Below are 25,751 nucleotides of genomic sequence, written 5' to 3' on the forward strand. Positions count from 1 at the left end.
TTCTTTTTCTCTTAATTACAAAGGTACCTATACTCATTATAGAAATTTCAAACAATATACAAATATGACTTAGAAAGTAAAAGTCCTTCATAATCCCACTCTCCAGGGATAAACATTGTTAATAGCTTTGTTTATTCTTCAAATTTGGAATGAATATACAATTAGATTGTACGCATTACAGATTTCTTATAAAATATAAGGTTTTTAAGAAAAATAGGATCATTCTACATATACGGTATTCTGCAAGTTGCGTTTCTTCAACCTCCTGATATTTATCTTGAAAATCTTCTCCTGTCAGTAGGTCTAGATCTACATCAGTCTTTTTAATGGCTACGAAGTATTCTATTACATGGACAGACCATAATTTATGTCACCAGTCTCTTAAAGATAGACATTTGGGTTGCTTCCATTTTTTTGCTATTAAAACAATGCAGCAGTTACATCCTTTGGTATATATATTTGAAGTATTTCTGTAAGCTGAATTCCGTGAAACAGGTTTTTGTTCAGGGTCTTAGAATATGCTAAACTTTTTTTTTTTCAATTACCCACTTAACTTTAATTCATACTACCAAATATCTTCAAGGTAGCAATTGCTGTAATTGCTTAATTATTTTGATTTTCATCTTTAATACTTTTTTGAAAATAATTTATTCTACTCAAAATTAATTGCATAGGTATTAAAAGGTATGTTTTAACACATTCCTGATTGCTTATTAGAAAATAAGGCACTGGCCACACTCTACATAAAAATATTCCAGTTTTAAGAAATTTCATGTATCCCAAAAATCACTGAAAAACTCTTAAATCCCACATTAGAACCTGGAAGTTCTTCTTTGAGTCAAATAGATTCACTGTAATCACAGTTTTCTGTTTGTCTTCCACCAGAGCGGAAAATAATGCAAGGATCCCCATCACACACGCAGCTTCAAAATCCAACCCAAAAACCTACCAAAGTGTCACTCCTAAACGAGTACATAAGAAACTCAAATACAAAAAGTCATGACATTCAGAGTCTGATATCCAGTAAATCACCCAGGACACGTTTCATGGCAAACAAAGTACTTGCTGAGAGATATAGTTACCGGGGCAACGATAACTGACCTTTTATGTTTTATTTATCAATAGTATTGCTGAATTATTCTCATTCTTGGAAACAAAAGAGAAAAACGTATTATAAACAATGATAATTAATTAAGGGTCCCCTGTTCCACAGTAAATCACTCCTGCCAGATCTGTGTTTATCCAACAGACGTGCTGTTATCGGCTTCTTAGTTCTTGTCTAGGCTAAGGCTGGAGATGGCCGCGCCCAAGAAGGCATTCACAAGCCAGCGATAGCAAACCTGATATTCTACATGGAAAGAACAGGAGTCAGTTCTCAACAGGCACTGGGACACATATGGGAATTCTGTGCTACTGCCTCACAACACCCGGCACTTAGTAGGTACTTGCTTGCGAAATATGGAATAAATCAACCTTAAAATGAATAGATACATGAATGAATAAATCCACCTATCTTTCACACTAGTTTATAAGACTAGAAATTCCAAACATGTCACCATTGAAGATCTACCTTTTTATGAGTCCCAAATATATATCTCCATTTAGAAAACCTACTTTTTGTTTCAGCATCCTAGCATATGGTCATACCTGCTTGAACCTGACAGAGAGAAGGGGGAAAAGAGCTGGGAGAGAAAGAAAATCATAGAATTCCCAGTGTCCAAAATAGGACATTAGGAACATTTATAATGAATTGGATTTATTCATAATCCTTATCAAGGAGGCAGCAGGGCACAGAAAAGAGAGCCCTGGGCTGCAAGTCAGAGGCCTGGAGCTCGGTCCTGGCCTTGGATTTAATGAGTAAGTCCCTTCAATTTTCTGAGTCTCAGTGCCCTCATTTACAAGATAAGGAGGTTAGTCTGTGTGACCTCCCAAGTCCCTCCAGCTCTAAATGTCCGTGACACACTGACCTGCCTTCCCTCTAAAAGGGAAAAAGATATCAAGGACACCTCGGTAGGGAAGCATCTACCTGGGAAAGAGGAGCAGCACTCAGTCCACCGCCCAAGCGAGGCCAACGGGCAGCCAAGGGGACTAGGGTCACTACAGCTCCTCAGCCGATGTATTTCGACTCCCCCACATCTCCATCCACCCTCAGCAGTCACAACCTGAGCCCCAGTTTTCGCAAGGAGATGCTCCCACGTACAATCTAACTTACACCCACCCTTGTTCTCAAGGCCCTCTGCATTTCCTCCACCACAGGAGAAAACATGGTCTCTTCTCCCTCCTCCTGGCTTCATCATGGTGCTCGCTTCCTCAAGCAAATCAACTCTCATTTCTTTATTTTCTATCTCCCTCGGCACTACCTCCTGTTTTTTGTTGTTTTTTTTTTTTTTAAGATTTTGTTTACTTACTTTAGAGAGAGAGAGCAGACTGAGAGAGAGCACAAGGGGGGGGAGAGGAAGAGGGAGAAGGAGGCCCCCCACTGAGCAGGGAGCCCGACTTGGGGCTCAGTCCCAGGACCCTGAGATCATGACCTGAGCCAAAGGCAGACACTCAACCGACTGAGCCACCCAGGCACCCCATTATCTCCTATTTTTTGATATATGTACATATTTTCAAGTCTATTTTAAATACATATTTTTTAATCCCCCTCAATCCTGCATCTCCTATTTCCACTTCCTTCTCCCTTGCCCTACCTTCACCAGCTAAGTCTCTTAAAACACTTGTCTAGACTCCTGCCTCCCACTCTGCACTCCCCGCTCATGCCACCCACCGCCATCTGGTTTCCACTCACCACTGCACAGAGCTCCCCTGTAAACGCCTAAATGCTAGGTCCGAGAATGGCCTCCTTTATCTAATCTTACCTCCCTCTAGCATTTGACAGTGCTTCCCCACCGCCCCTTCTTAGAACTGTCTTCTCTCTTGGATGTTAAGATAAAGCCTTCCTGGTTTTCCTCAAAAGCTGACAGTTCCTTCTTGGTTCCTTTCACTGGTGCATCTTCTGCCCTTCCTTTAAGAGTTGACTTTCCCTGAAGTTCTGTCCTCAGCCCCTCTGCTCCCCGTACCAGTGTGTTTATGTTCTTCTTAGGAGAGCCTGGCCATGGCCATGGCTCCAGGTGAGTGCTGTAGAGTGCAGCAGACATCTCCACCGGGTACGCCACAGAACTTGCCAACGCTGAGGGCACTGGCCTTAATCCCACCACGGCCTGGGATTTTAAACTCCCTGTCTTGGTTAGTGGACTTATCACCACTTAGATGACCCAGCCAAACGTGATCATTAACCTAGGCACCTCCTTCTCTTCTCAGTCCCACATTCAGTCATGAAATTCTATCCACAAAATATATCTTGAAACCAACTTTCTCCCAAACTGCTTAGCAAATCCCTGAGTTGAGGCCCCCATAACCTCAGCTTCTTCCATGGCTTCTCCTTAACCTTCTCCTATCTCTAACCCCCCCAGTACATTGCACACCGATCGCATCCTCACCACCCCACCCCCAGCACCCACGCTAGGCAACTCACCCTGGGATAAAGCCCAAACTCCTCATTACCTCCTCCTTCACCGACTGCCTCAGGCCTTCTCCACCTTCACTTTTTGCTGCTACCTCAAAGGCTCCCCCCCCCCCCGCCATGCCAAACTATTTGCAGTTCCCAGAATCCCCCATGCTTTTTATGCTTCTGTACCTGTTCATATATTATCTCTTTACCTGGAAAAAGTCCTAATACCATCTACATGGCTATCTCATACCTACTTTCCAAGACTCATCTCAAGGACCCCCTGAAAGTCTTTCCCAACTCCAAGTCTGCTTATTGGGTCAGGCACCCTCTTCTTTGCTTCTGCAGCACTCCCGAACTACGTCTGTTACCGTTCTTACCACACAGCATCGTTGTTTTTACTGTATTTCTACTATTTTTACTGAGCACACAGTAGGTGATACACACATGTACGCACAGATAGGCATGTAGCATTTACTCAGAAAGCATTAAAAAACTGAGGACAAAACTTATAGTCGTATTAATTTTAATCTTGGACAAATACACCATGAAGCTTCTCTATATTCACTATGGCACTCAGCGTTGAGTTGAGTTGAGTCACAGAGCAATTCCATTTGACACCGGAAGTAAAGGTGGAAGGCCTTATGACCTTGGTTTCTCCTATAAAACGGTCATTTCATAAGAAACATTGGCTGGGCATTAGCCATCACAGACGCTCCTAAAGAGTTAGCTCCTCCAAGGTGCTTACAGTCCCACAGAACCTACAGAATCTAGTTCCAGAAAAAGTTTGTAGTGAGGCTTCGGTATAGGGGCATTTCTGTGCATCAATATTCTTTAAAATGTAGTGAAACAAATAGGAGCACACACGAAAATTTTGCTTTCAAGTGGAATGGTCATTCCTTAGGTTAAGTTTTGAAAGTTAACTCAACTGTCCTTCTGCTCCCTCTCAGTTTTGTTAGTTTATTAAGCTTCAAATCACTGTCATTGGGCAAGCAGTGAACATGCAAAAATTATTTCATATTTTTCTTTCTCCTTCTCTATCATCTTTAAATCCACAATATCTCAATCCACCTGACGTCAGTAAATCCAGTCTGTCCCAACTTTTCTCTAAAACTCTTAAAACCATTTGAATGAGGTGTTGAGCAGCTGTCAGTTATGGATTTGAAAATAAAAAAGACCCTGAAAATTGTACGTTCAGTATAAAAAGATTAGGCGAAGCAATTCAGACTGTTTAAGAACTTTAAATCAAGTTAAAAGCAGTTACTATGGCCAGACCTCATGAAGCTCCGCTTAAGAGTCGCATTAACCTGGCAGTCAGGACTATTTAAAATGAATAATGTTTTTTTCACATTTCACTCACTTTCAGTATCCACAAAAAAAAAAAAAAAAAAAAAGATAACGGTGTGAATTGGCATACAGCAATATGGTCACGTAAGAGTAACCTTCAAGATTTAGCGTCCTAAGGACAAAGCGAGAGCTATTAATTTATGGTCTTGATGAGCTCTATCCCTCTGAGGCCAAAAGGGGTAATTCCTCAAATAAAGAAAGGACAATCAGGATATTCCAGAAGCTTTCCAACATGAAAACCAAGAGAAAAGTCAAGAAAAATGTGCAATTTGGATGCCCACACTAGCTGAGTCCAAGATTCAAGATGAATCTACTGAATGTGGGGTGAATGTCAATGTCTTAACCCAACGCCTCCTCCAACCCCCTCTCTCACCAGTTAATGCTATGGAATGAGCATGAGAATTTGGCTTCTGAATTTTAAGTGTAGAGCTCTGCTGTCCAAGATGGTAGCCCCTAGCCGTATGAGGCTATTTAAGTTTAAATTCATTAAAATGAAATAGGATTGAGAAGTCAGTTCTTCAGTGGGCAGGATAGATCGAGACTATTTCCATCACCACAGAAAGTTCTATCGAAAAGTGCTGGAGATGCATGGCTAGAGAAAAGATGCTGGAGATGCTAGACTCGCCAGCTCTAGTTTCAGAGCTCCCTGGCTACCCTGAGCTATGTTCTGATCATTCTACCTGTAGGAGAAGAGCCGTCATCTCCTCAAGGTGACACGCAAAACTTCCACCAGGATGTATCTTTCACCTGGAAGAGTTCAGGCAACGCAGACCACAACTCGGCAGGTTGCCATATTAGGCCTGAGCCACACTCTCACCACTCAACTGCAAATCAGAATGCTCCCACGCATCAATTTAATTTGTGACCCCCTGCCAGCTAATATGTGTTAAGGAACCATGCACGGTCTTTCTGGACTTTACACAGCATGTTGAAAACGAGGGTGGCAAACATTAATCTACCTAAAGAAAAGGCGCTGCCGTGAAGCTGACCTGGATTCTTCCTGCCATCCTGGAAGTGCTCCCTGTGCTCCACTAGGATTTGTTTTTGTTGTCTGGTGCTGGTTGTTAAAGAGCTGCACTTCCAGAAAAACAGCAGCCATCTATCTTCCCTCCGTGCTTACGCCTGCCGAAGCTGTCACTCATTACATGAAATGCAAGGACAGTTGTGAAGTTCATTAATTTGCTCTTTATTCAACACCACAACCTCAAGAATCTTAATTAAACATTTTAAGTAATACGGACAGGCTGAACAGGCTCTCGACAGCTCCCTATACCATGGCTAAAGGCACAGTTTGCTGTACCGGGGTACGACACTGAGAACTGATCCCATTGTCCAACATTCTAGTCCAAAACATGGAAACACGATTCAGTGTGGCCACATCCTAGCTCTGTGACTGGGCTAAGTTATTACCTGCCTAATTTCATTCTTCTAGAACCTCCTCTCCAGAGTTCATTCACTTCCAAGATGACCCTCCCCTTCTCCCTTTCATGACTCTTCAACCATTTAGATAAAAGACTCCCATCCCACATCAACCCTGCCTATCTCACACTTACAACATTCTTCTCCTGTCCTCTGACTCGTTCTTCCTGGGGTTCATCACACTGCCTTATCCTGTCCCCGAAAAATACACATTCCTTAAGGTTCTACCTGGAGGATCTCCCATATGCTCATCTCCAGTGCCTAACTCCCTGTTGGGCACACGTTCACTCACCCATCACCTAGGTAAGTGAATCAGTGCATACTGCAGAACTTCAGCTATCAACTCTTTACAGATGGCTTTCAAATCTGCACCCCTATCTCTGCTCCCCACTTCTCTTCTAAACCCTAGGGCCACATTTAAAACCACCTTTAAAGTAGTTCCACCATGTTCTAATAGTAGATCAAGTTTAACATATCCCAAAACCAAGCTCATTGACTTTCCTTATTAAACCCATTGTTTGATAGTTTCATTTCTGTTCATTGGAATAGCTGTTCTCTTAAGCTACTCAAGTTCAAAAACCAAAGCACACCTTCACCTCTAGTCTTTATTGGCTCTCAAACCCAATTTCTGGTCAGCCATCAAATCCAGTCAATTCTACACCCATTCTTCCTCCATTGCCCTAGTTCAAGTTTTCATGAAGTCGTATTGAACTATTATACCACCAACCCATCTCTCATTTCTAATCTACGCACAAACCATTGCCAGATTCACATTCCTAAAGCACCAATATGGTGTTACCTCACTGCTCAAAATCCCTTCAGTAGTTTCCAGTGACCTCCTGAATTAAATCTAAATTTGGCATTCAAAGGTTTTCCGCAATCTGGCACTAGCTATCTTTACCTAAATCCCATCCCACACTCCATCTTAGCTTTCCTACCTGTAAACCTTGATTCATGTGGTTCTCCCTCAACCTGCAATATCCTTTCTTCTCACCTCTTTCTCCCCCCCCCCCCCAACCCGTCTTCAAGACTTGGTTTAAATGCAGAGCCTTCTGCACTCCAACTCCCTGCCTGCTCCCTCTCCTATGTGCCCCAATGGAAAGACAGAGAGGACAGTGATCTGAAATCTCAATTCCTTCTCCAGTTCTTTGCTGTGGCCACCTTCACCCCTTCAGGAGCCCCGTAGAGAATATAAAGAGAGGAAAGACAAGACAAAGGAGAATTCCTTGTGACTGCCCATGGCTTTGGCTTTGGCCTCGCTCCTGATGTGCTCTCAGTAAACTGGGTGTCATTCTCTCCAGCTTTGTTTTGAACCTGAGGGACTCATTCTGTTTACGCCAGTGGTTTTCACGTCTTTTTCAAAAACCACTTATTTCAAAGAGAATCCTTCAGCGATCCAATATATAAATGTGGAGAATCTCTTGCTGAAATGGTAGAGTGCTTGGGAACTAACACCAGGTAAATGTTATAAAGTGAATTAACTCTGATCAGTTATTCCATTATAAGTAGATTATATGTTCACTTTTTTTTTAAAAAGTCTATCCTTTCCTTGTTCCTTTAGTTCATGAAAAGTTCAGGTCATAATCTTCAAGGTGATGACCTCATTTTAAAAAATCCTAAAACCTTAAAAAATATTCTATTAAAGCATAACTCTGTACGCACTCACCTTATGAAACAAGGATAAAAAGATATAATCATAGATAAATTAATATGAAAATGGGAGATCAGTTTTGGTTAAAAAAAAAAAAAGGTGAAAGGAAGTTCTGCTACTACTTTAGCCTGAAAGACTAACTTTCTAGACCTGATTCATGCTACAGCATGAATGGAATATAACGCTTGAGGAATAACATTTCAAGAGGAAAAGAAAACTGAACGGGGTGGTTATTTAAAGAATCATCAACTTGTTTTCATGCAAATGACCAGAATAATGAAATAAGCAATCCTGCCAACAGGACCTAGAAGCAATTGCTTTTAAATAGGATGCTTGAAGCATTAACCACCTAATTCTAGAAGAAATTGATTAACTAATCTCTTCTTTTCCATGAGTAATACCAATCATATACTACACGTTAACGCACTGACAAAATTTGTATTTCAAAGATGTAATTTTTCTTGAATATTGCTATCAAATCATTTACTTGACAGTAGGTCATGCTGATAAAGATATATTTACCAAGATTTATGATGGAAAGGAAGGGTTTAATGACCACAACTTGAGGGATTCCTGAGAAGGCAGTCCCTGAAGAAACGTCTACCAAGAAAGGGGGGGAAATGGCACACGGTAGAAATCAAGGCAGATATGTGATTCCACTCAAAAGCCCAACTAATTGCAATAATCCACCCACAATGCCTCAGAAATGTGAGCTGTGTAACCTAAGACAATACAGAGCTATATAGCTACAAGGGAAGCATCGATAAAATGCTATGATTCTCCATAATTCAAAGCATTTAAAGCACCAAACACAGACTAGGCTGGATGCACGCCTTAGGCAGGGAGAAGAGAAGTCTAAATGGATGGATGTGAATATGAAGGAACACTTTAGAAACAGGCCATAAAAAACAAGTTATGATAGGTCCTCCTCCCCCTCCCAATACTGTCAGGAAGTGAGAGTTATTGAGCACGCATCGCTTATGACAGTGAGAAAAGAGGCTGGCCATCCCCTCCCCCTAAAAACGCCTTTACAAGGTCACAGATATATCAGTGTCATAAATGCATTTAAAAAATATTACAGCAATAAACTCCGGTTAGAGTGGGTTCCACCTGTCTGTTCACAGGAAAGAACAAACTCCAAACTTCTCCTAAATTAAAAGGTGATGTTAGCAAACTCTCTTCTCCCTCAGCCTACATATGAGATCTCTCCCATCTTCCCCATCGGGCCCACAGGAAACGGTTTAAAACTAGATCCGCCGCAGGCAAATAAGCTTAATTTTGCCACACTTCAGCACCAACACAGACTCTCACAAACAGTGCAAGCATCTTCAAAAGACAGACTGCCTTACCCATCTCAATTTTTTTAAGCGCGGCAACAAGTCATTTCTCATCTTTGATCCGACTACCGAGATCTATTTTTTGATCCTGTAGCCACTGACTCCACATATATCTTTATTACTGTACAAGAAAAACTGTTACCCTGAGGTTTAAATTTCCCTAAGTTCACCCTGCCTCTCCTGAGAACATAGATCCATTTGAAGACAAGACTCTCAGGAAAACGGAGGTGAGGAGGGGCAGATGGCCTCAGAGAGAAGTTTCTTGGTTTGTGGCCTCAACTATAAAGTGCCAACACAACATGACAATGACTCAAAGTCCAGCCATCCCCGGACTGTGAAGTGATTAAATAAATGGAAAGAGGTTCTCTTCTCTGAGCTAAATCTCTCCAACAATTGCCCAATAACCAAGTATGAACAAACACACTAGACGTCAGTCCTTCGGGCTGTGAAAAAGTCAAGCACATTGATAGCTCTCCACCCCTTATGAGAGAACAAACAACTTCTGCTAAGAATTCTCATTCTGAAAGCTGATAATAAGATAACCCGTAAGTGAAATTCATAAACACAAAGGCCTCGTGCAAATCATATACCCCAACCACCAGTATTCATAACAAAGGAGAAAAGACAGGCTGTGTACATACTGGAAATCAGATAGTATAAGAAGAGTGAGTGAAAAAAAACTTTTGGTCAGAGAGTGCAACGTTTCTGTTGGTGGAAACAACCAGACAAATATAAAATGCACGGGTGTATAGAAAGAACTCGGGGCAATTCCGAGAAGCATGTTTAACAGGATGGAAGAAGCTAAGTCAGATAAAGCCCTTTAGGGAAGTCCAGAAGAAAGGCACAAAGAAAAAGTACTAACCGGGGTGCCTGGGTGGCACAGTCGCTTAAGCGTTAGACTCTTGATTTCCACTCGGGGCATGATCTCAGGGTCCTGGGATTGAGCCCCACATCGGGCTCCATGTGGCATCTGCTTGAGATTCTCTCCCTCTGCCTCTGCCCCTCCCGCTTGTGCTTTCTCTCTCTCTCTCTCTCTCAAATAAATAAATAAATAAAATCTTTAAAAAATTTTTCTTTAAAAAAGCACCTAACCAACCTGAGAGGCCATAGTAATTTTCCTTGAGGAATCAGTGCTTGAAGTAGATTCCAAAAGTCATGTTAGAATTGGCCATATCAGACCTATCAGGAGGAAGGGGGAACATATAAAAAAACAGAAAGACCTGAGAGCATGGCATATCCGAGACACAGTTACTTTGGTAAAGCAAAGAACATGGTGGGTAACACCTACACCCAGTCCTAAGAAAAAGAACATGGTGTGTGTGACTGGCATGAAATGAACTGGAGAAGAAGACAGAATGTGATGAAGGGCACTGTAGGCCACATTGAAAGAGTCTCAGCTTTGTCCTCAAGGTGCCAAGAAGACATCTGAAGACCGTAAGCATGAAAGTGACAATCGAATGTGTATTTTACAAAGACCAGTGTTAGGGATGCATTACAAGGGCCAAGACTAGAGGTAAATGGACCAATTAAGGGGCACTCTATGAGTGTGCGACTACTTTCCTCATCTGTAAAACAAGGATAAGGTAAACTAAGGCAGGGTTGGTGAAAAGAGTGAATGCAAGAGATTAGCAAGACTTAGTAACTAACAGAGAGGCCTAGGGTGAGGAAGTACTCTAAGATGTCCCCCAGATTGATTAATGCATGGGGTAGACGGTGGTACACTTCCTCAGGATAGGAAACAAGGACAGAGGGAGGTTTCGGACACCTTGAATTTTAGAAAAATATAGTGAAGTGTTTAGAAGTACAGGTATTGAAGACAGATCTGATTCTGCCACTTATTACTTATGCTTCTTGGACAAGGCCCTATCATCCTCTCCGCTCCCTCATCTGTAAAATACAGTAAGAGAGGTCACACTCGCAGGGTGATACTGGGGATTAAATGAGGTCACGAATGAAAACACTAAAGGAATGATAGTTGCTGCTTGTCATTAATATTTTTTGAGCTAACTGTGGAACCCCTAGACCGAGATATCTGGTAGGCAGTTTTAGAACATGGTCTGATGTTTAGATGCAAAAGGCTGTGTACTTTACAGTAAGTAAGTATACCACAACTGGGGGGGGGGGGGGGAGTGGGAAGAATAGGGGCATTGAGGCTTGAGATACAGATTTGCCAATATGCTGGATGAAAAGAAGAGTCAAGAAAGACTGATGAGGAACAGGGCAAGCCGTGGTTATTAAACATCACAGACACACACTGCATTATATGGAAAGGGGCAGTCCCTATTTAGCTGCAAGTAACTTGGTGAATTAAATGAAAAAACAGATACAGAATTCTTCCAGCGACCCAAACAGAATTATTACCCTGAAAGAAATGAAAGAGACGTAAAGATAGTTAAAAAAAAAAAAAGGCTTCTAAGTAAAATAAAGCCAAATGGGGGAAAATCATCAAAATAAATATGAGACCCAAGGATTTTCCAAATAAGGAGAAGGAGTATAGGCAGATGTTAACATAGCTTGTGGAAAAGTATTTTAAAACAAAAAACTACCATTATTTTTTCAAAAGGAAAACCAGGAAGGCTCTATAAGAAAGGAGTGAACGCGGCTCCTAACGGAAGGTAGGTGGGAATGTGCCAGAAAGCACAGACAAGGGAATAAGACTTCTTTATATAGTTTTGATTTTTAAGCCATATTAATGATTTATATGTTCAAAATATATAATTAAATCAAGAGGTGAAGAAAAAAACTAAAATTGAATATAAACTGAAACAAATGATCTTAACTATGTATTTATAAATATAATTGATCACACACACAGAAAAGGAACTACCTTGTGAACTTGTAAACATAATACTCCGTCTATCTTCCGTGGGATCTATTTTAAAGGCAAAAAGACGGCAAAAAGTCTTGAACTTTATTTGACAGGTTTGCTGTCTACAGTGGTCTTGGTAGAGTAATTTCAAAATTTTTTTCTATTAATTATAAGACATTAGCATGGCTGAGAACCAAGGTTCTCACCACGGTAAAAGAAAGATACAAACAAGGAACAGGAGGAGGAAAAGAACGTTGGAGTATTAGACTGGAATTGATATATATAGAAAGAGAGAGACAAAGATAGATAATTTACATATATGTAATTTATATGTATAAAGTTATATATAAACATGTACAAAAATATTATTTAATAATTAAATATTTGTGTTAAAATTATAACATATGAATACATAAATAAATATGTAAATTTATCATACATATATGTCCTAGTTCTGTCTGCTGAAACAAGAAGTCAATAGCAATGAGCACACCTCCTTGGTATCTAAATACCACTCCTCTACTGGAGGAGTCAGGACTTCTTGGAGAAATAGCTGATTCCAGGTCTGGGGCAGGGAAAATACAAGGTGAGCTTAGACATCTTCTTACAATAGAAAATAAGAAAGTACTTAAAAATTAGAGATGTATCAAAAGGAAATGAGAGCCAGACCAAGGGGTTCCCACTGGCCAAATGTGACGTAATGAAATACAGTACACTGAATTTTTTTTTTAATCTATGAGTCCACTGTGATTTTCAAAAAAGAGGAGAGAAGGGAGAAGGGTAAGTCCTTCTTTATACAAGAATGCTTCTGCCAGTGTAGAGAAATGACAGAATTAGAAAAATCACCATTTCGTAACCACCAGCAGAATACTTGATTCAGACAAGGTTTATCAATGCTGCCAAACCACCAAGTGAAGTATTTTTAGGGAATAGCATGTTCAATCTCAAAATATCCCACAAATTACTGATTAATTACAAAGGAACAAAAATGGAGAATTCTGTAAATCCACCTAAACTAAGTAACTAAACTTTTATCGTCAACCAAGGGATCAAATGTACAGTTACTGCTAATGGGACAGACTGAGGTAAGACTACCAGAAAGTGACAACAGCTATGCAGTGCTCTTGACCATGACTGTAATCTGAGTCAAACAACAGGGAAATGACCAATCTGTAGAACTGTGGGACATTCTCCAAAATATCGCTCTAGACTGAACAAAATGTCAACACCATCAGAGACACCCCCACTCCTTAAAAAAAAAAAAAAAGGTGGAGGGCAAAGGAATGCTTCTAGATTTAAAAAAAAAAAAGGAGGGATGTGAAAACCAAATCCAGTGTACGATCTTCTCTCCGACGGATTCTGGATCAGGGAGGACAAAGAAACACATATGAAGAGTATTAATGGAACAACCAGGGAGATTTGAATATGGACTAGATATTAGATACTATTACTGAATCAGCATTAAACTTCTTGAACGTAATAATGGCACCGAGGTTATGCAGGAAAATGTCCTTATTCTCAGGAGTAGGAGCAATGTGCCGAAGGACTCAAGGGCAAAGTGCCACTATGCCCGCAACCTGCTTTCACGTGGTTCAGCAAAAAAAAGGGAAAAAAAGATATGTGAGTATACATGACTTAGAGAGCTAAATAAAGCAAATGGACAAAACGCTAACACTTGATGAATCCAGGTAAGGGGTTAACAAGCATTCATGATCCTTTTAACTTTCCTGTGGTTTTAAACTTTTTCCAAAATAAAAGTTAAGCAAAAATAGACTACAACCTTCTGGACGACAGAGCCCAACCTACCCAACTATGAATGTGCCTAATTCAATGCCTGGTATAAAGGCAGATAACTCATTTTAAAAATAATTTTTATTCTCCTTTTTCTACCAAATGCCTTATGGGTTAGTATAGAAAATACCAAGTTCTTGATTTAAATAGAGTATATAACCTATAAGAGGTTGAGTAAAATAATAAAGTCCTGTCTGTGTTTTAAAGCCCCCAAATTTGAGGTTATAATCACTGCCAGTTTCTCCAAGGAGACGGGATGATTTCATCTACATCCAAAGAACGTTCAATTCCAGGTGGGATCTTACTGCCAGCCACTTTGTTCTCCAGTCTCACCTTAAAGAGAGTTGAGTACATCCTGAATTAATCCTTTCAGCATAGTATTTCTCAGTATACCCAAACATGATCACAGTAGCAGTCGTAGCCAGAGTCATAGCCCCTATCTGTAAGGAGTGGCTGTTTTCCTGAGAGCCTACATATGAAATACTTTGTTCTCGAGTACGTTCATACATATGATCTTATTTTATTTTTTAACACCCTGTAAGATAGGTTGTTTTTGCTGTTTTTAACTTATGAGTAAAGCACTAGGTTTTACTACTTCTGTAACCTAAACTGGGTATTCCGCTTGCCAACCTGGCCCAGAGATGGAAGAGATTTGCTTCAGAAAGAGGAACCGAATGGGGCGCCTGGGTGGCGCAGTCGTTAAGCGTCTGCCTTCAGCTCAGGACGTGATCCCAGTGTTCTGGGATCGAGCCCCACATCAGGCTACTCCGCTAGGAGACTGCTTCTTCCTCTCCCACTCCCCCTGCTTGTGTTCCCTCTCTTGCTGGCTGTCTCTCTCTGTCAAATAAATAAATAAAATCTTTAAAAAAAAAAAAAAAAAGAGGAACCGAACAGCAACTAACATTCATGTGATTACTAACAAAACTAAAAGAAAAGAGACAGAGGTCTCTTCACAAGGATGTGTGCTCACAAGATACGCACGAGGAAAAGTGAAGTTCAGTGTCATTTAAGCTAATCTGTACTTGAACCTTTTAAGAGATAAAACCATTTGAGCAGTAATTTAGTACTAAATTAACTTGGGGTTTTTTTTCTCCCTATCTATGAGGTTTTCATTGTTTAAGTAAGGGTTTCTTCAAGAGGAATGAAGCTATGCTCCTCTCCTATTCAGAAGACAGAATCAAGCTGATGACGAGTAGTAACGTCTGGGTGGCGTGGCTTATCACAGGTATATCCATCCAGCAAAGAGCCACGTACATACCACATTTGGACATACACCCTTTTCCCCAAGACTGCCCCCAAATGCTCCGTAATAATCAAGTGTTTTCATATCACCGAATTATCATGCTATATAATCTTCTACTAGCAAGCTCTGAACTCAGCAGGGGAAGGATGCCAGACCAAAAATAAATAAATAAATAAGGGAAAAAACCGGCGGCAGATAATATTACCAGATAAAGGCTTTGAAAAGATCCTTAAGATAACAAGATTAGCAGTCAGACTGAGAAACAAAGGGCTTCATGTTTTTCTTAAGCCAGTGACAACGTACCCTCTATGTGGGCAACAAAAATGCCACCCCTCCTGACGCTCGACATGACTGCGCTTAGTTAGGCAGCACGGCCCCCAAGTCAAAGCTCTTCAAAAAGCGGGCTAGGGTTTTAGCACCCTGTCCTTGTAGCTCCCCAGGTAGGTATTTCTTAGTCACTGGACGTTCTGAACAGGAGCCCAAACACTCTTCTACGGTGGTCTATCTTTCGGACCATCTTCAGAGGGGTACGTCTCACTGATGCCAAGTCTCCCAGAATTCTGAAGTCTTCCTACTCTGAAGACTCGACTTGTTGTCTGAAAGCCTTACTGTGCCGGCGTGTAATTTGTTAAGTCAATCACACCATTTTCATGCTGTAGTAAGTGCCCGCATACGAACCCATCCTACCAAATACAGTCGGCACTCCAATGCTGAAATTTTTCATTAAAATAAATGGCCACGATATCTGCACACTGCAGCTTATTGTAAAGAAACATACCCAAGTATATACCTGTAAAGCAGAAAAAGAAAGGTCTGTGTCAGGGTAGAGTTTAGATTGGATAAGCCCATGTTAGTGAAACTGAAGATACAAAGGGAAGACGCTTATTCGCAAGGTAGGCAGAAGAATCAGCAGGACTCCACCTAGAAACCAAAACAGTCAAGTGAAAAACAGGTAAGAAAGCAGTTTCATGCAAAGACAACCAGCTGAAGGCTGACAGCAGAACCCCTTTCTTCCTCCGTTTAACGGAAAATCATCTGCCTTCCAGTCCCACCAGGACCAGGCTGGAAAAGCAGTAAGAAACGGGGGCAACTAGAGAAGGAGGGATAAGAAAGCAGTTGAGGAAGGAACAACCTAAAGACAGAACAGGGTGGACTGCGAATCGGATGCAAGAAGCAAGAATCTGAGATTAGGTTTTCTGGAAGGGCAGTGTCAGGATGGCGTCCAGAAAAGAATCACAACACGGGTAGGTGGACTTACATCCTGACTAGCCGAGGCTGGGGTCAGGGGAATTGGCCGGAAAGCTTCTGCTAGTAAGACATGGTTTAGAGAGGACATTGAAGCTTCCAGAGAATGTCGTGGAGAAACAATCAGCCCCATTTTATTTCCGTCCAAGAATGAAAGCTAAAGAGGGAAAAAAAAGACTCCAAATTTCAGGGCCTTGGAGACCAGGGCAACGGTGGTGTCATTTGCAATAATGGAGACTTTGAGAAAAGTTGATACCTGTGGCAGAAAAGATGAAAGGTTCAGTTTCCGACATGTTAACTTTTACGTTAATCCGAGCCAAGCATCTGGTACAGACAACGGGAGAGATGGGGCTGGTGAACCCTTTGTTTGTAGGCAGGATCCTCCCTGCCCCCTCCGGGGACCTGGTAACTTAATTCCAATTTGACACTGCAGCCCAGTGCTGGATAGCTCAAGAGCGCCTACCTTGCCGAGGAAGACTGCCAAGAGCAAGACACTTCTTCCAAGCATTTTAAAAGTCCATGTCCCTGGAATATAATCTTCAAACACTGAGTAGCATTTAAATATATATCACAGTGCTTTCATTTCAAGCCTATTTAACATTTCTGAAATCTCTAAATCAAAATGTTGGGTCAAATGACTCTATTCCAGTAAAACATCTACTAAAAGAAAAAATTTTCCCCACCCACCCCACATCCCTCTTTAAGATAATCACCCCATTCAAGACACCTGTCAATCATAGCAGATTTTCTCAGCGCTGCTCTCCCTCAACCTTGCTGCCAAGTTGCTCTTTTGAGTAATAATAAAGGCCACACGTCACTTTTGCGGTGAATGTATATAAATACCTCCAGCTCCCTTTCTTGTAACCCTAGTTCAAGGCCAACTGCACCCAGGCGTTTGAGAACCAGCACTGGAAGATCTTCAAAGAGAAACTGCCCATTAACCACAACAGCAGCTGCTGGCTAGAGCCTGCAATTTAAATCTCTGAAAAAGAAACTGTGGCTTCTGAAATTTAAACAAGGAGGTGCCACTTGTAATTACAAACATTCCAGTGGGTCCCTTCCCTCATTGATGGTTTCCAAACAAAGGCTTTTTATTCGATTTTGGTGGCGCTCCCCAATGGAGGCATTCCTTCGTGCTTTGCTGGTGCCGTGGCCAGCTCAGAAGAGGGGCGCAGGAGGCGGGTTTTTACCTGGCCAGGAATGCCCAGACCCCTCAAAAGCATCTCATGTGTAATTACTTGTTTGGCTGGAAACCAAAAAACCAAATGCTTCAGATTTATAGTCCACATTAAATACATTTGCGAAAGAACCTCTTAACACACACACACACACACACACACACACACACCCCTTCACGTTTCACGAACCTTGAAAAATGGAACCAACCTATTTTCCCATACACCAAAGTTCAGAAATTAACCCTGAAGCATTTCAGCATTTCTAGCTGAAATTAAAAATTCCTATTTTAAATCAACAGCGCAAATATGGAGAAGTAAAAATAGTAACCTTTTTTCCCTGCCTACCACCCCGTGCCCCCGTCCTACAAAAATAAGGCCCAAATACTTACAGCTTGTTGTTTGGGTTTCCCACACCAAAGGAGGCATTTTGTGATCACTTCGGTTACAGAATACAGGCTGAAATTAGCATTTAGCCAGTTTGAGACGAGAAAAGACATTTTTCTTTTAAGCCATAGATTCACAAAACGCAAAGGCATTTATACCACGGAGGCATTCAAAGATAAATACACGAATGAGGTATCTCACAGCCATCATACTAAAATAGCCTTGCCTACAGAAGTCCTCCGATGGAGAGCATTCATTATGAGAACAACTGGAAATGGCCCATCTCGCCATGGGTGCTTTCCATAGTGCGCCACAGTTGAGGGATTAGCTACAATTACGGCATATTTACACAACCATATTTACACAACAATAAAACTCATCTTATCCGATCCAAACAAAACCTTGCTCAAAATAAACCAAACCACACGAAAAGGTCTCGGGTGCAGACAGTAATCGGCACTCTGGTTTCTGTAGTTTCTGCCTCGGCTTTACGCCACTGTAATAAGCCTTCGCCCTACCTCAGTCAAGCACGGGTCCAGCCCACATTCTGTATTACCAGTTGAGAAAATGTACATTCAGTTCAGGATACTGTGATTATGGGGGGTGGGGGGCCGGATGTTAGAGAGAATCTTTCTAAAGTAAATTATGGAACAAATGACATGATGCCCAAGATTTGTTGAAACTCATCTGGGAAGCAGAGAAAGCATACAGAGGACAGACTGACCACGGCTGGATAATTTACAGAACTGGGTGACTGGACACAGGGTTAATGATGGCATTCTTCTTACTTTGGCATATATTTGGAATCTCCATAATAAAACGTAAAAATAAAGAAAATAACGATCGATGCAAAAAAAAAGTCATCTTGCAAAAATAATTTTTTTTGCTTTAAAAAATATCCTTCTCAGCTTTTTCTCTGCTTAAATGAAAAGGGACGAATACCTGGTATGAAGAATCAAGATCTGTTCTTGTTCTTAAGGATTCTTCCTTTTTTTCCTTAGTTACATGGAACCAGTTCTACTGTTAATATTAATCCTTGAATAGACAAATCAAGAGCTGAAAAATCTAAAGCTGAGGCTCCTGGAGTCGAGTTTTCGCACATCTGACTTACTACAGTGACACAAATCCAAGAGCTCTCCCCTATGAAGGTGCTTTGGACGACATTCATGTTGTGACTGCCAAGTAAAGTCCAGAGGTTTCAGAATCATTTGTCAACACCAAAGACAACCTTACCAAGAACCAGTCCTTTTATCTCAGAGGTCACTCCTCTGATCCATGGGTTTATTACCTAGAACAACAATTAATCTTGCTGTCTTCACAATATAAACTAGGCCTAGCCAAGATATGGTGTGCCCATGATCCACATCCCTCACTGGGGCATCCCTGCTGGGAGGTGGAACAGGTTTGCTGACTCTACATCAAGGGACCTGGTCCCCGTCAGGGCTGTGTAGCTGACTTAGCCTCAGTTCGATGGTCAGCACGGTCCTTCCCTCTCCCGGCTTGGGCTGCCTCACTACAAAATAATGAGATTTCACCAGACATCTTTAACATCCTCCCCTTACAATAATTCCACGATTATAAGAATCTCTAGTTCCTCAACAGGTAATAAGAAAAAGGAGCTTTGGTGTTAAAACGTTACATTTTCTATTACGTAGGTTTCAGTGTGAATATCAATAGTGTATTGGGTGAGTTTCATGTATATGTGCATATATATGTATATACGTGTGTATATATACATATTCGTATAAGTGCACATATATACTTACTGATACCATTAGGTACTTATATGGGACTAATTGCTTCCAACTCAAAGCAGCAAATTTTCAATTCTGCAACAGATGTCGCTGTGTGATTTCTCCTTTCTATGCTGGATTTTCAGTTAAAAATGCCCAGCGTAATGGTCAGTACTATTCTTCCCAAGAAAGAGATACAGCATTTGACTCCTTAGGATTTATTTCTTATAAATTTTCTTCATATGCTGGTAAATTTCCATTCAAATCATAGCATAGATTAGTTTGGCCCAATTTAAGAGATCTCCCACATAAAAATAGGTCTTTTGTTAAGCACACACGCGTGCGTGTGCACGAGCACGCGCACACACACGCACACACACACCCATTTTTAAAATGTAAATTCTAAGGCCGATTAGGCATTAAAATGTCACATGCAAAAACCCAGAGAATGAGACAGTTTCTATTCACAGCAATATTATCAATTTTTTAAAGCCTGAAAATCATTCAGCAATGCAGGCCAAGGAATTATAAAAATTCACTTATGTATGAAGCCAAAATGTATCAGGTGTGGGCAAAAGTCACAAAAAACTCCAAGAGCACCATTAACGATAATGAAAATTCTGGATTTCAGTTGTTACAGCATTTCTTTAAAAATAAATAGTAAGACTAATATTATAGTTTGCAAGATATCTTACCGATCTGACATTCTCTATCAACCACTTCTTGACATATGTCAAAAAAAAGTGACATCTCTTTCCCTTCAACCAGTATGTCCTCCAATGACCATCGGTCTCAACAGGTAGTTAGCACAGTCTTCTGTTGAAATTCAGAGCTAGGAGAAAGCATTTCGAAATCTCTCTTTTAGACCCAGGAAACTGTTACCTTCTGGGCTTTTAGAGGGAGTGGAGCGAGATGAGCAGTCAGGGAGTCCAGGACGGACTCTGTAAGACTATGAAGTCAGGAAGTGGGAGAGGAAGCGAAAGTGCCCTGCTTGTTGGCTTCTTCCCTGTCCCACTCCCCTTTACCAGGAGGGCCATTGGGGAAAACTGGATAAAGCATGTACAACATCCATATGAATAAAGCTCTTTGTTCCAGAGAACTGCCTGCTCTTTTATTCCCCCCTTTTTCCGTATTTGTTCATTTCAAAAGATTGCTCAATGGGGCTCTTGTTCCTCCAAAATGTCCCAGGCAAATAATGCAAGCTTGTCTCGTCACACAAGTCACTAAATGAAGCCTTGTGCGTCTCCAGTGACACACTGTAAATATAAAGTGGCATTAATGAGGGATATTTTATCAAAGCTATCACAGACAAGTGCAAGTCCCTCCTGCGTCTATTCAATTTGATGCAGGGAAAGGCAACAATAGCAGGACGGCACTTTTTGTAAAGTCCCGGTCCCCAGTATACAAGCCCCAACAGGCCGAGACAAGCCAAACTCAGCCCCTGGGCTTCCCAGCACCCTCACAAACCCCCACTCATCAGCCAACCTCTCTAATGCTAAAAAAGGTAAGAGCAGAGCAATCAACCACCGGTTCACTGCGCGCACCATGCATGCACCTAAAATGTAACAGGCGTGATTTACACCCAGGAGTGAGTTTCCACAACCCCATTTCAGCTGCGTTTCATTAACATCCATTTAATCCACACACCACAGGAGGGATGGGAGATTTTCTCCAGGGGATTCAGGGACAGAGGAAGACAGAACCAGGAACTACAGCACGATGGACCCAGATCGCTTTCCCCGCCAGCATGTAAACGTAACATGCCTAATGAAGTTAGAAAGCAACACCAACAGGTTTCTCTAACCTGACAGTGGCACCTGGAGGCCTCTGGAGAAAGCTTAAGGGGAGAGGACTAAGGAAACAAAGTCCCCCAGTGCCTGCCTGGAAGTCTCCTCTGGGTGCCCAGGGACTAGGCCAAGACCCCTTCCCAAAGCCATTACCAAAAATTGCATAAGAGAAAAACAAGATTTAAAGAAAGTCATCTCACCCCCTCACTACAAATCAAACCCAATTACTTTCTAATTTGAACACAATCTGATAACCAGCGTACAAACAGGGATGTACACAAGAGCAAGAAGCTGCTTCCATGGTAACTGGCAACAGAATTTTCTTGTAGCTTTGACATGCACGGTTGAGTTCCAGACCGCTCCTTTCTGAGTCCGCATACATCCCTCGCTGGGAAGGCAACTTCTCACCGCGAGATAGTTACAAATATAGTACCGTTGCTACTACCCGGTGCCGTCAATGAGCGGGCTTGATAGAGGAGGTATACTCTAACCCCTGCTCTGCCGCCGAGCGGCATTGCACGGCTCCCATTTTTAGTCAAAAGGCAATATCCCCGACCAGCGCTGTCCCCCCCTTTTTTTGCAGCCAATACAAGTCTATTGTTGCCTCTATTATGCGCCAGTTACCGAGCCTTTACTCACGCTCACGTTTAACTGACACTGGCGCTTTTTTACAATGCAGCAACATGAGGGATCTCTTTCAGGAACATTTTATTGAACCCATCCAGTCAGAGACATCACCCGAAATGAAGTTGTAACCACACCGGCATAGGCTGAACCCAATTATCTCGTAACTCATAAATTAAGAATTCACAGAGGAAAAACACATAAACAACATCCGGAGACAAGCAGTGGCATGGCAGAAAAAATCCTCAGCTCTGGAACTGAGCTGCTTACAGATTCCCACCCCTGTACATCCCTGATACGTTCCCCAAGCCGAGCTCCCCTGCAAGCCTGTTTACGGGGGGCGGGGGGCGGGGGGGTAGAAACCAACCCGGCATCCCCCAAATCCAAAGCTAGCACCCCCGACATCCCCATTTCCTACAGCGTGTCTCCTGCGGTGTTTACGTAACTGTGTGTCCTCTAGCGTGTAAACAAAAGGCACAGCCCAAGCGGAGAGGCGCCCGGTAGAGGCAGGGTGGCCCGAGTGCTGCGCCCGCCGCGGCCGGGGGCTCCGCAGGTGGGGGCTGAGCTCTCGGTGTCCTCCGCCACTTGTTGCTCGCGGGTCCTGCAGCTCCCAAGCTGCAAGGAGGGGCTTTGCAGGCGCCGAGCCCTGCTGCATCCCCTCCTGCACCTCCCGCCCCCCCCCCCCAACGCGGTCCCCGTGCTTCCCGGTCCCGCTACCCGCCCGGAGCCCGCAGCGGGCGGCACGGGGTGCGGGGACGCTGCGCGGCCGTGGAGCGCGGCGGTGGCGGGAAGGGGAGGCAGGGTGCAGTACGGCCAGCCTCTCCGCTGGGGAAGAGCTCCAGCTCCCTTTTGTTAGCAAAAGCAAACACTGCCCTCTTCTTTCCCGACCGCGCCAGCGCGCCCGGCACACGGGCAGCCACACATCGTGCTCCTGCCGAGTGCTCGGCGTCTTCGGGGAAGGCGCCGGGCGTGCAGAGCCGCCCCTGGGCAAATTACCAAGACAGCTCCGCACACAGGGGGCGCCCGGAGGCCCGCAGGGTGCCCGCCTGGCCGCAGAGGCCGCGAACCTCCCTCCACCACCCTCGGGCTGCGGAAAAGGACAGGCAGCCTTTTAATCCGGCGTCCCCACTCGCGGCGGAGGACGCCGTGGGGCAAGCGGGCTGCGGGATCCCGGCTCCTTCCCGCAGAGGCGGCGACAGCAACCTCCCCCGCGCGGGGCCGGGCCTGAGGAACTTTCCCTGCCTGGAGCCGAGCCCCGGAGCCCCGCAGCCGGGAGGCGTGGGGGGGGGGGGTGCGGAGGGCAGCGATCGGGCTGGAGGGAGACACGAGGGGCGCGCGGTTCGGAGGACGGGGGGAGAAAGGCAGAGCGCGGGGAGAGCAGGAGCGACCAGACAAGTCTGGGGATGTCCTGTGGATCAGTGAGCAATCACGCTGGAGGCGGCTGCTAGTCAGCCATGGGAGGCTTGGGGGATAGAGATTTAGGGGGCCCGCTGGAGAGGTGGGGGCAAATGGGTAGCCCTGGGACGGGAGGACCTGCAAGTTAAGGGGACAACAGCGAGTTTGGGAGGGTCCGGAAGGTTGGGGGGTGCCTTCCATCCATCCCCTTCTCCCATATTCTCGAACCCCCGGGCCCCCCATTCTCACTCCTCTCCGCACCCCGCGCCAAACCGGGGAGAAAAGGTGTGGGTGCAGCCATCCCTAAGGGCTCCAATTCCCACCCAGATGGGCAAGGCGGAAGGGGCTCACCGATCCTTTCTGCCCCTTCCATCTCAGCCCTGAGTTTCCTCTCCACACTCCCTCCGATTCGGATTTAGGAAGTGGGGGAAGGTTGTCATGGAAACGTTTCCCCCTTCCAGGGCTATGGCTACTGGGGTGCCTTAGGAGATTTTGAGGGCCAACCGGCCGGTGCCCACACCTACCTGTGGGGATCAGTGCCGCGGCGGAGAGGAGCAACAGCAGAAGCCGGAGTCGGAGCCCGGGAGGCGCCGCCGCCGCCGCCACCGCCGCCACCGCCGCCGCACACTGGGATCCGCTCGGCAGCACAGCACTCGCCATGTCGGGCACCTGCCTCAGACTGGCGGCGGTGGCTTCCTCCGGAGCCCGAGCGGACAACTAATGAGATGCTAATAACATGCACTGAGGGCGGAGTCCGGACCGACCAATCACAGTGCCGCTAGCCCAACCCGGCTCTCGGAGGACTCGCCCCCTCCCCCACCCCGCCCCCTGGCGCTGGCGTTCGGCGGCGCGCCCGCGCCACCTAGGGGCGGGGCCAAGGGGAGGGGCGTATGCAAATGTGTTTATGTTAAAATTCGTTTTCGCTTCCCCGGGATCAAGGAAAAAGTGTTCTCACGGGCGCCTGGTTTGTGGGGGCTCGGGCTCCAGGGGTCGGGTCTCGCTTCCCGTACACCTATATTAGGAATGTATATAGCAATCGTTATAGGCGACCGACGACTGGAGAATCTCCCTAGGAGGAGGCTCCCCTGCCCCGTACACTGAGTGCATCTGGCCTGGAAACCACACGTTGCAAATTTCCGTCACTCACCTTGCACCGAAGGAATAGATCTTTGGGAAACGGGAGCTGTTCGGGAGTGGAGAGTGAGAATGCAGGTCCCCGGATTGACAAAACAATCTGGGAGAAGTGCATGCGTGCTTTGCACGTCCGGCAGAGCGGGAGAGCCCGCTCAACAACCTAGCGGTAGACTTGGGCATAGTTGGGAGAAAGGAGCCCGAGTCGGGCTCTGGGATTTTCGAGTCCGTATCTTTGCGGTAGATTTTCCGGAAAGGTAGACCGGGGAGGGTAGGCTCGGCTCCCCAGCTTGCCGGTCTTGCAAGTCTTGCAGGTCTCCTTCCTGCCTTTTATATATATGCGTATTTAATACATTAGACATGTGTAATAATATATATTTACGATTACACACATCCAACAAAAAATCTTTTCTGTCAGGGCTTCGGGGTGGTGGTGGGCGGAGGCGGAGGGGGTGTGAAGATGGGGTCTGCCATCTTCCTCCTTTGGGGCTCAAACCCATTCCCCCCTTCTCTACGCCCCCAGTGCCTCCTAAGGCGGCTGGGGACCAACAGGTGCTCTGAGCTTCCCATGTCTCTGGGAGAGGCTCTCCCGGCTGAAACGATTTGCTTCTCCGGACTCGCTCTCTCTCTCCGAAATTGCCTCTGCTTTCTTTTCAGCCAGGCAGCCGGCTCTCTTGTTTGTCTGCTTTTTAATTACTTATTTTCTTCCCCTCTAGAAGATCGTATGCGCTCTGACCCTCTGTTGCTCAAGCATCAAATTGAAGGACGAGCCATATTAAGTGTAAAGGTTTATAATAATTTAAGTATTCATAGAATGCAGAACAATAAGATGTAGGAAATACAATTTGCATAATAAATGTCAATATCACAACAGCTAAAACAAACCATGACAAATTATCTGTGGCTAAATGACCAAGAGATTACTGAATGTAAATTGCTAAATCTAAGCTGTAGCCTAGAGGGGCTGCACCAAATGACTCGCCTGGCCCTCTGTCCTCATCTAGCTAAAATAATAAATAAATAAATAAATAAATAAATAAATAAATAAATAAATAAATAAATATTACATATCAAAAAGGAAGTCAAGATCTGCCAACCCACCAAATGAGTTACACTTAAAAACAGCCTCCTATTATCCATTATGCATAAACTAATTTCAAGACTGCCCTGTCTTCACAGACCTAGAT

General features: G+C 43.9%; 1 protein-coding gene across 4 annotated transcripts in view; it reads right to left on the minus strand.

Moving 5' to 3' along the window:
* Positions 1-24,129, minus strand: part of CADM1 (cell adhesion molecule 1) — a 318,915-nt gene extending 294,786 nt beyond the window's left edge. For all 4 annotated transcript variants that reach the window (XM_057316975.1, XM_026505712.4, XM_044386632.3 and 1 more), the window contains exon 1: positions 23,958-24,129. In XM_057316975.1, the coding sequence (XP_057172958.1) occupies positions 23,958-24,093 (136 nt within the window). In that variant the 5' untranslated portion in view covers positions 24,094-24,129. The remainder of the gene's footprint in view (positions 1-23,957) is intronic.
* Between the last annotated feature and the right edge of the window lie 1,622 nt (positions 24,130-25,751).

This window comes from Ursus arctos, unplaced genomic scaffold (genome assembly GCF_023065955.2).
Source record: "Ursus arctos isolate Adak ecotype North America unplaced genomic scaffold, UrsArc2.0 scaffold_22, whole genome shotgun sequence".
In the NCBI taxonomy this organism is placed as follows: domain Eukaryota; kingdom Metazoa; phylum Chordata; class Mammalia; order Carnivora; family Ursidae; genus Ursus; species Ursus arctos.